Source organism: Dicentrarchus labrax, unplaced genomic scaffold (assembly GCF_905237075.1).
Source record: "Dicentrarchus labrax unplaced genomic scaffold, dlabrax2021, whole genome shotgun sequence".
In the NCBI taxonomy this organism is placed as follows: Eukaryota; Metazoa; Chordata; class Actinopteri; family Moronidae; genus Dicentrarchus; species Dicentrarchus labrax.
Window position 1 is genome coordinate 70,528 of NW_026136705.1, and position 10,202 is coordinate 80,729.

The following is a 10,202-nucleotide window of genomic DNA, read 5'->3' on the forward strand; positions in this document are numbered from 1 at the left end:
AACTAGTAGATGTGAGTGAACTTGATGCATGGTGGCAACTGTACATTTTCTTTGATTTTATGAGTTTTAAGAATCTATTAAACTTAAATCGAATGTTTTAAGTTTTTAATACAGCAATCACAGGCAGACTGAAATGGCCTTTAGGTTTTCTAATGTTCCACATTGTGACTTTATGTGATTTACCCATGTTTTGATGCCAGAATGTCAACCACAAACCATTATTAAAGACAAATATAAAAAGACAAGGCCTTTATTTAATTTCTGAATTGTGTTTAAACTGTATGGTTCCTTATGCTTTTGGTCCTACAAACTGTGTGTTGAAAGATAAACAACAAACACTAAATCTTAAATAATTGACTGATTTATACAAGACATATAGATAGTAGACATATGGGTTTAACCTGACCTTGTCCTCTTTGACCCTTTGCCGACCCTGCCAGAAATTTCACTTGCAAATACATGTTGAATACACCATCACATGCTAGCGTGGGTTTGCATACAGTATGTATATCTTTAAAGCCTCACATAAAGTGACCATAGGACTAGAGTGGCGGGGCGCGCAACACATTAATACTTAAATAACTGGAATTTTGTTGTTATTGGACAGAATACGATAAAAGAAAAAAAAAAAAAAAAAACGTTGATTCTGTATCCTAACTCTTGCAACTCTCATCTACGTTTGCAGCCATGGAGCGTAAAACGGTCTTCTTTACAGGTAAAACTAAAGAGTGATTAATTAAAAGTCTTTATTGTTGATAAAAAAAAAAGCCTAAACTACTTTCTATTTTAAGCCAACAAAAAGCTGCTGTCAAAGAAAAAACAAACGGCATTCATATTAAACTGTTTAATCTGTTAATTACAATGTTACAATGAGAAACAGTAATGGTTAGTGAAGGGAGTTGTCTGACAATAACGGTGAGATAAACAGTAACATTGTGACAGTGAAATTTAATTTGCAGTGAGGTTTAACATAGCAAACGCTCATTTGAATTCATGTTAAAGGATATTTAAGACCAATGGGGAGTGCACGGACAAAGAACTTCATAATGATAAAATTATGCAAAAATGTTAAAGGTTTACCTTCGAAGACGCCACAGTCGTCTCCTCTGTGTTGTGGAATTTCGTGGGTTTGAGGATTTTACATTTTGTTATTACACACAAATATGGATATTTGTTGCTAAAACTGATATTTTAGACTAAAGATCTTTAAATCAGTTTTTTTTAAGACAACAATAAAACTTAAATTAAAATATAATAAAGGGCTTTAATATTTCTCCTCCTGAAAATGATGTCCTTGCAGTGTGGAGAACAGCGATTAAATTAATAAATAAAATGTCTATTAACACTCTTTGACGTATAAGATATAAGGACATTTTTATTTATGATGTTCAACAACTAATTTCTTCTATTAAGCATCTGAATCTGTGTATATTCAGTTAATAATTGATTGATGGAAGACGTGATAAGTGCATCGGACAAGCTCCCTGCACAGGAGGAGTGTTTATTTATACATACTGTGTTTGTGCATCTTCTTTTATTTTTGGGGGGACATTGGCTAAAAAAAAGTGGATAACATTTTGCATTCAAACATCTACTAGATCATGAAATCCTAAAATAAATTAATATACTATGAATGCCTTGAATTGCAGATATTTTCCTGATGCTTTTGATGGCTGTTACTGGGACTGAGTCAAATACCAGAGGTAGCTATAACCAAGCACTGCAACGCTCAATCACAAGTACACAGTGGATGTTTTTATAGATTTTATTTCAATCTTTTATAAAAATAAAAGTGAGTGAACCAGGGGATAAATCATGGGGCTATAGCTTCCACAAAGCAGGCTCTACATAAGTTTAGGAAAGTATAGAAACATTTTCTAAAGAATTAAATAGTAAATAATTAAATGTTGTAGTTGTGTGTTTTATTTGTAAATTCCTACTTTACTTCAAATGCTTTAAAGCCTATATTATTTGATATGGCGCCTCCTGTTGCTGATGGATTTACACACCTCTTCCAAACAGGAGAAATTTGAGCAGCATAGTGTTTCTACTGCCTTAATTTCTGACTGAAATAGTAATTTTACTTGTACTTTGTTCGTGTAGGTCACATCGATGCATCAGTATTAAAGTGAGGTGCGAATGAGCTGAAAAATGAATGAATGAAGACATACTGCAATCATATTAACGTCTACACTTTCATGCCCTGAAACTATTTTAACTTCTCTGTTTCCAAATTATGTTTTGCTCCGCAGTGGGTCGTCCGTACCACTTTTTAAATATCCCAATGACACGGAGTGAAGCTCAGAGCTTCTGTAGAGTGAACTATGCTGACCTGGCGACCGTGGACAACATGAAGGAGTACGTGCAGCTGCTGGAGAGCATCGGCAGTGCTGATGTGAGTGGCATCTGGATAGGCCTGGAGAGATCAGCGTCCTATCGGTGGGTGTGGTCTGATGGCATTGGGGAACAAGACGTTTATCCCTTCAGTGAAGACAAACAAGATGGTGACTGTGTGATGATGAAAACATCTGGGTACTGGGAAAAAAGCCGATGTACTGACCTGAAGGCCTCTCTTTGCTTTGAATGTAAGTCACAGCATTGATTGTTTGTATTATTTATGTATCACACAAGACAAAAATAACAAATTACAATATAACTGCACAAGAATACAGCCTGTTTATGATAAGTGCAGTATAAAAAACGTAGAATGTAAACTCTCCTCTTTGCTAAAACAAAGTGATGGTGGATTTATAGCTGTATTAATCAAATGCTTTCTTCCAGATGACAGCCAGGGGACAGAAAGTTACTTCCTGAACACCACACTTTTATCATGGCGAGACGCTCAGAGCTCCTGCAGACAGCATCACACCGACCTGGTCAGTGTGAAAACTAAAGAGCAGAATACAGACATTTATGGTCATACCAGCGGCTACCAGATCTGGCTCGGAATGATCGCCGACAACTGGATGTGGTCTGATGGAAGCCCTACCTCTTTCAGAAACTGGGAGAACACAAACCCTGATAATAATGGAGGTGCTGAGAACTGTGTTGTGATCAGAAAGTCCTTCCAGAATCAGTGGGATGACACTGCTTGTGATCGCAGCTATCCTTTTGTCTGTTACGGTGGTGAGTCAATTGAAAATATTGTAATTCTGCTGCTTAGTGCATCAAGTTCCCACCCGTTATAAGGGACAGACCAAAGGTATTCTGGGAAATGTAGTAAAGCTCTAGCTGAGGTAAACAACATATATTTTTAAATCAAGATTATTTTGTAGAATTTAGTGATATCTTGTGGTGAAGTTATAGGTTGCAGCTAACTGAATACAGCTTGTCACCCAAGCGTGTAGGACAAACTATGGTGGCTGTGAAACTCACAAAAAATGTAAAAGGCTCTATCTTTCTGGACTACTGTAGAAAAACGCTGGACTCTGTGGAAGAGGAATGAAAACATACATATGAATATTTTATTCCATTTCTGCTAAAAGATCCTGAATGTTACACACTGGACCTAAACAAATAATATGTAATGTACTATAGCTGTAACATGAAATCTTTAAATTAATCTTTTTTTTCTTTGAATCTCTTGGGAACTGTTTTAGAACAGAAAATCAGGAGAACTACGGTGAAAGTGAGAATTAGCTCTGAGGGAAATCTGAATCTTGCCACACTGAGTGATTCACTGCTGAAGCAGGTGAGAGAGATGAAGAGCCAAAATGAAAGAGATTGAAGGACAATAGATCGTACACTTTAGATTACTCACTTGCATATCTGGTTGCAGATTCAGGCACAACTGGAAGAGCAGAGTGGGACTGAGGTCAAACTCCGTTGGCAAGCTGCCAAAAATGGACAAATCTTCCAACACAATGACAATGGAAGCAAAGAAACAGGTTCATAAGTTTCATTGAGATCTTAAGAGCATGAATGAAATTAACCACACCCACAAAACCATTTTTTATGCATGTCTTTCGTTGCAATTTTTCTGAGGCTTATTATGTTAACAATTAATATTAAGTAACTGAATCTCTTTTTTTTTTATGCAGGTTGTTGAATAAAACCCATCCAAAGGTCTCCTGCATGTTGAAGAAGCGGCTTTTCACTACAGTCATGTGTTGTTATGTATGTGTAATATGTCATTCTAGCTTGTATTGTGCTGTATTTGTGTTAGTGGTGATTACAAATCTTTGTGTATAAGTCTACTAAAGAGTCAAGATCCACTTCGACTACATCCTGTGTTGTGATTATTTGTTGTACTTTTTATGAAGTTAGCTGAATTGTAGAGAGAGCTTAATCTTCCCCTTGTGCCAATATACAACCACCCTGTGATCACGTGACTTAAAAGTATGGAACCGACAATTGTAGCATCTCCATGAGCAAAATCCATTCACTGGAAGTTGAGTTTTCTTTTGCTCAAGAATGAACTTTATTAACAACCAACGTAGACACTTTTTGTTATGAATCTGCAGTTCTTAAACCTGAATTACCTAAATAACTTTTTGATTGATTTTATTATCATCTTATAAAGTGTTTCCAGCTATTCACACATAGAGATGTGATAGACATTAGCCTTCATTTGGGGTTGAGTTTCTGTTTCTTTCAGCTCTGTTTTTGGTCTCTATTAACTTGTTTGGTGGTGTGTGTATAGTCACAGTAGACATCATTATTGAATCCATTGTTAATGTGAAAATACGTATTAGAGCAGCTTTAACTGTCTGATGGTTGTAGCACATAAACACTGTCTATTATTATGCAACTGGAAGAAAATATGTTTTTGCTTGTGTTACTTTTAGATTTGAGGGAATATGCACAGTTTATTTACTGTTTTGTAGAGGCTCATTTTTTATTTTTTGCAATATAGTACTAGATGATAATTGTTTTTAAAGAAAGTCTGTGTTCTGGATTCAAATGATTTCATAATAAACTTAGCAGCTTAAGGGTGAGGCTGTTTCATTTTGATTGAAAGGTTAACGCAGGCTTATGAGGTAAAAAGTAAACAGTCATTTACAGGAAACTTGCCTGACATGAGTGAGCAGAAAATTTCATTTCTGTTGAAGTGTAAATTGAAAGTGAAGTGGATTCCTGTCATTCAAGCATGAACTATTGAAGGCATTATTGTGTACAGTCCATTTGTTGTGATAATATGCTAGACAATGACAGGTACGCCGTATCCAAGGTACAAGTATGTACAGTATGCAGAAGGCGTGGTTTAAAACTGTTTATAAATGACATCCTCAGTACCTTTAGTCACTCACACACCTACTGGATTTCAAACAGGTAACGATATTTAATTTTTTCATTGGTTGTTATTTAAAAAGGTTTTATTATGTCTGCCATGATTTAAGCAATATTTGGTAAGAATGTGTGCTGCTCAAACTTTTCATTTAATTTAACTGCATTGTGACTGTTAATTAGTAGTAATTAGTTCAATGAATGAATTAGTTTCAAAACCACTTCCAGAAAATATTTACCTTATATCAAAATTGAACTTTTTTAAAATTTTTATTATTCCTGGACATTTTTCTTTTTGGGATGCTGTGATTTGATGAGAAGTCTTATGTTTAATTCTATAGATCTGTTCACATGTCGTTGTAAGTAATCTCTATTGTTTAAACAAATTTAGTAAATACCACTTTCTGATCATTCACCAGTTACAAAATGGTTTATAGTTGTTACTAACTTTAATAATGTTTATGAAATAATTTACTATTGCTTATTTGTGTCAGTTAATTATGAGAAGACATTTTCAGTATCCAGAAATCCAGATTGTGAAAAGCCTCTATCGTGAGTCACTAATATTCAAATCAGTAATAAATGCTGATGGGTTTCTTTTTTACCTTCTAATAAGCCAGCAAGTCTGTAATTATAAATGTTAATAAGTCATTATTAAAGGGGAATAAACCATCAGGTCTGCAGTTACAAATATACAAATGAGGCAGAGAGCAAAGTGGTCTGCAATATTTATGTCAACAAATAATTTTTTTCTTCAGGATCTTGAATGTTTGTTTGACTAATCCCACCTCTAAAAACCCTTTATAAAGCCTTATTAGAAAGTGATCCTGTCTCTAGGTTCACTGCATTTCCTTTCTTGGGCCACTTTTGATAGGTACTGACCTCTGCAGACCGGGAACACCCCACAAGAGCTGCAGGTTTGGAGATGCTCTGACCCAGTCGTCTAGCCATCACAATGTGTCCTTGTCAAAGTCGCTCAAATCCTCACGCTGTCCATTTTTCCTGCTTCTAAAACATCAACTTGAGGACAAAATGTTCACTTGCTGCCTAATATATCCCACCCACTGACAGGTGCCATGATAGCGAGATAATTGTTACTCACTTCGCCTGTCAGTGGTCAAAATTCTTATGGCTGATGGATGTAAAATATTGTGCATTTTTAAATGTAATGATTAACATTGGCTCTGTTGTTATCACCTCTTTAGGTATTTGAAGACTATCTTTCTGAAGAAAAATAAATTGATTTTCATCTTGAAGTTTAAGCTTACCATCATGGAACGTAACTCAAGAGAAACTGCGGCCCCTGACAGCAGAGAAGAAACCCTAGTGGTTGATGAGGAGATGTTGAATTCGAGGCAACAGAGTGACTTAATGCACCAGTGTTTTCAGTATGTCCAACAAAACCCAAGCTCCACCAACACACAGCTGTTCTCTTTTTTGGTGCTGCTGAATGGGTACATTCCTGAGTCCTACCTCCTGATGTCTGAGTGTCAAAAGATCCTTGGACCACCTGATCCCATCCATGGAGGCCCACCGTTTGAAGAAAGAATGGAGCCATTTACTCCCTTCATCAACACATCCAATCCTGAACATATATGCCTGACTGACCCAAAGTTTGCACTGATAGCTGTGGACAAACTAGCTGGCTTAAGGATTTCCAGGAGTACAACAGTGAAGAGTTTGATGGTCTTACTTTGTGGAAATCAGCCTCAACCACACACAATCCAGTTCATCAAAGATATACTGACAAAGAGAGAATTGAGAGAAAGCGGTAAAGATAAGTTCTCACGATTGATTGAAGATATAATGGATCAAGAGAATTTCCACCATGCTGTCTCTGTCCTGAAAACTGCATCAGATAAACTGAGACAGAATCCCATTTTCCCTCAAACCCTTTCACGTCTTTATTACATCCGAAGAAGTGACTATCCAAGAGCTGAAGAATGGGCAAAGAAAGCAATTGAACGAGCTCCACAAAACTCTTATGTGGCTGACGTTTTGGGGCAGATTCAAAAGAACCATTTAATGAGAGCCACACGACTGGAGGATATCTTAAACAGGGCACGAGAGGCCTTTGAAGCATTTGAAGATGTGGAGAGGATAGCTGAACAAGAAGAGAGCCCTGACATGAGGGACACAGCAGGTACTGCAAGCATTTCAAATACCTTCAACAACAGAGGTCTTTTTGGCTTCATTCAAGTGGCAAAGATAGTCTTTGAGAAACTCAGACCTTCAGAGGAACACAGGAACTTCATCCAAACGTTAGAAATGGGAGTTGAAGCCAAGTTTGACTTTTTTGAATGGTACCTAACCTACTCCAAGCCTGGCATGACAACCTCAGAGCCATGTTACTTCTGGAAGGACGTTGCACTGTGTTATGAACACTACACACAACAAACAGCGGCTGAATCCACCAGCTTCCCAGGACTTCTAGATCGTCTGAATCACGGCCTTTTCACGTCAAAAGGAAGACGTGCCGGGTTTGAGGAGACTGAAGTAACAGTGTCTGATTTAGAGGCAATCCGAGATGTTTTGAAAACCACCTATGAGGCAAATGTTGATGATGTCAAAGCAGCGGAGAAGTACATCCTCTCCAACATCCTCTTGAGCAACAAGATGCATAACTCTCCTCAGCTCACCCCGGTGAATGAACTCCAAGCAATAATACACAGATTCTTGGGCACAGAAGTGGGGCGCAGACGCCCTGAGTTTTACCTTTTGGTTCTGCTGTTGTTTTGGCCTGAGGAACAGCCTCTGGTGTTGCAAGAAAAGGATGAGGAGGAGGTGGAACAACAGGCCACAGAGGATGACCTGTCAGAAGACACAACACAACAAACCTGGGAGGATGATGACAGGGACGAGGAACAAGACACAAGAGGAGAGACTTCACAACTATCTCTTGACTTTACGTCTGGTCCTGACCTGCAGCAGCAGGTCACGTTCATGGAGCAAGCGTTTGAGAGAGCCAAGTATGCCAAGTACCTTCGAGGTCGGTACCTTTTGCCTCTATTTTTTCTAGGAAAGGGCTCTGGACTGAGCAAATGGATTCACAAATCAAGGCTGGATGCAATCGTGGAAGAAAAAGTCTCTGCTGAGCTAGCTGATAGACAAGATAACACAATGAAGGAGAAATGGAGGCTGATCAATGACATGTGGGTCAATGGGAAAGTATGGCAAGTCCCAGAAATCCAAGATATACTTCTCCCAGTCCGGGTATGCTACTTACCCACGATGCCACAGGAGAATGAAGAACAAAGAGCGTTTGTTTGGGCTGGAAAGAATAAAATCTGTGCTGAAGAAGAGGTTGTACCTGAGGCTTCAGTGGAGAGCCCAAGGCTTTTCTATCTTGGCTTCACCATTCGGGGTCCTGTCACCTTCAAAGTCCCACGTCTGGACAGTGATTCACTATTAACACCACAATGAAGACACAACAAACATTAGCTTGACAACATTACAATATTTTACTTAAACATAGACTAAATGTCACCTGTGTAAGAAAAGTTTAAAATCAACTTTATGTCTTATGTTTGAGGCTGTAGTGGATTGTATGCCCTACAAGTTATGTTCCTTTAATCATTCTGTATCATTGATTTTTGTGAAGGTGGATGGGCATATGAAAAACTTTCTTTCAAATTAGGTTGACGATATTTTTTACTCAACACAGCATTATTATTGTTATTACTGATATTATTTTTATTATTCTTTTAATTATTATTATCATTATGGTTTTACTAAAATGTCTGCTTCAACAAACTTATAAATATAGATAGGAGGTTTAAATATTGTATCAGATTGCATTGGATTTCGTGTATACTTTTATTCAAATGTATTATGTATGTGTATTCTAAGAAAAAAATTAATGTTTTCAAAGAAATCTATTATGAAAACGTAATATAAAATAATGTATGCATTTGTTTTGGAAATAAAATCAAACTTGGAATGGGATTATTTGCTCTGCATGTGAGTTTTATGATGTCAGATGATATACTGATGTTTGCTGCCTTCAGGTGCTGTCAGAAACATAAAATTTAAAGGGACAGTTCAATCCCCCCCACCCACAAAATACATATTTTTACTCTTGCCAGTGGAACTCAAACCTGTGGAGCTGAAAGTGCAAAACCAAACAAGCAAAACATTTGAAAAACTATGAACCAAGAGACTCAGACCCATGGCAGGACAAACACATTGTCTGTCTTATAACTCTAATTGAAGAAGTTGCTCAGACATCGGAAATCACATTGTTTCATTTAAATAGCCATCCAATGCCTATTATCCAATATTTCATAAAATAGAAAAATAATAATTTTATCTAATTTAAAATATTTAAAACATAATTTATCTGGTGATTCCTTGGAGTGGACTTGATCTCTAGTTTGGGAACCACTGGAATAAATTGCCTAACTGTGTATTAGTTAAAACTAATGTTTAGTACTATATGTCATATATAATAATATATCTATCACAGGGACAAAACAAATAGTCCTACTTTTATTGTGAACACTTTTGTACTTTTGATTTAGTAGGGTATTCCATGCAGGACCTTTAATTGTAATGGATTAGTATTTATTTCACTAATAAGTAATTATGGTGTGAAGTGCACAACACAACAACAAAACAGAAAACACAGTATGTTTTTAAATATTTTATAAAAGCACATTAACAAATTTAATTAATTTAAAATAAAAAAAATAAAAACTAATTTGTTTTAGTATTTCATCCAGTGTTGAATCACACACTTCTGTAGATGAAACCTTTAAAGAAAATTAAAGCTGCAAGCAGCGTTGAGCGGGACCTCGCACTCCACGCAACTCGGGGCATGCTGCGGCCACGACACGTGCCGTCGTAACACGTCAGACCACAACATGAAAATCTCACATAAATCAGTTCAAAATCGCCATGCAGCGCTTACTTCCTGTTGGCAGTAGGTGGCGCTATCACTATGTCTGAATGTTGTCATGTAAACATGTTCAAGGTGA

General features: G+C 37.0%; 2 protein-coding genes across 4 annotated transcripts; both read left to right on the top strand.

The window, feature by feature from the left end:
* The first annotated feature begins 565 nt into the window (after positions 1 to 565).
* LOC127364132 (C-type mannose receptor 2-like) lies at positions 566 to 4,958 on the top strand. Its single transcript, XM_051401361.1, has 7 exons — positions 566 to 715; positions 1,650 to 1,703; positions 2,253 to 2,585; positions 2,782 to 3,126; positions 3,600 to 3,691; positions 3,779 to 3,887; positions 4,041 to 4,958. Exons 1-7 carry the CDS (start codon positions 688 to 690, stop codon positions 4,046 to 4,048), a joined length of 969 nt encoding a protein of 322 aa, XP_051257321.1. The 5' UTR covers positions 566 to 687; the 3' UTR covers positions 4,049 to 4,958.
* Positions 4,959 to 5,138: 180 nt separating this feature from the next.
* Positions 5,139 to 9,171, top strand: LOC127364458 (sterile alpha motif domain-containing protein 9-like). Of its 3 annotated transcripts, none has more exons than XM_051402038.1 (2): positions 5,139 to 5,271; positions 6,432 to 9,171. In XM_051402038.1, the coding sequence occupies exon 2, from the start codon at positions 6,499 to 6,501 to the stop codon at positions 8,647 to 8,649; it is 2,151 nt and encodes a 716-aa protein (XP_051257998.1). In that variant the 5' UTR covers positions 5,139 to 5,271; positions 6,432 to 6,498; the 3' UTR covers positions 8,650 to 9,171. The 3 variants fall into 3 exon arrangements, with proteins under 3 accessions (XP_051257998.1, XP_051257997.1, XP_051257996.1); XM_051402037.1 differs by lacking the exon at positions 5,139 to 5,271 and adding an exon at positions 6,101 to 6,297; XM_051402036.1 differs by lacking the exon at positions 5,139 to 5,271 and adding an exon at positions 6,124 to 6,143.
* The last annotated feature ends 1,031 nt before the right edge of the window (positions 9,172 to 10,202 follow it).

Bases quoted from the DNA above. Each gene is read 5' to 3' on its own strand.
- LOC127364132 (XM_051401361.1), top strand. From the start codon at position 688: ATGGAGCGTAAAACGGTCTTCTTTACAG. The intron at 1,704-2,252 runs GTAGCTATAACC...TTTGCTCCGCAG, and splicing joins GACTGAGTCAAATACCAGAG to TGGGTCGTCCGTACCACTTT. The intron at 2,586-2,781 runs GTAAGTCACAGC...GCTTTCTTCCAG, and splicing joins GGCCTCTCTTTGCTTTGAAT to ATGACAGCCAGGGGACAGAA.
- LOC127364458 (XM_051402038.1), top strand. From the start codon at position 6,499: ATGGAACGTAACTCAAGAGAAACTGCGGCCCCTGACAGCAGAGAAGAA.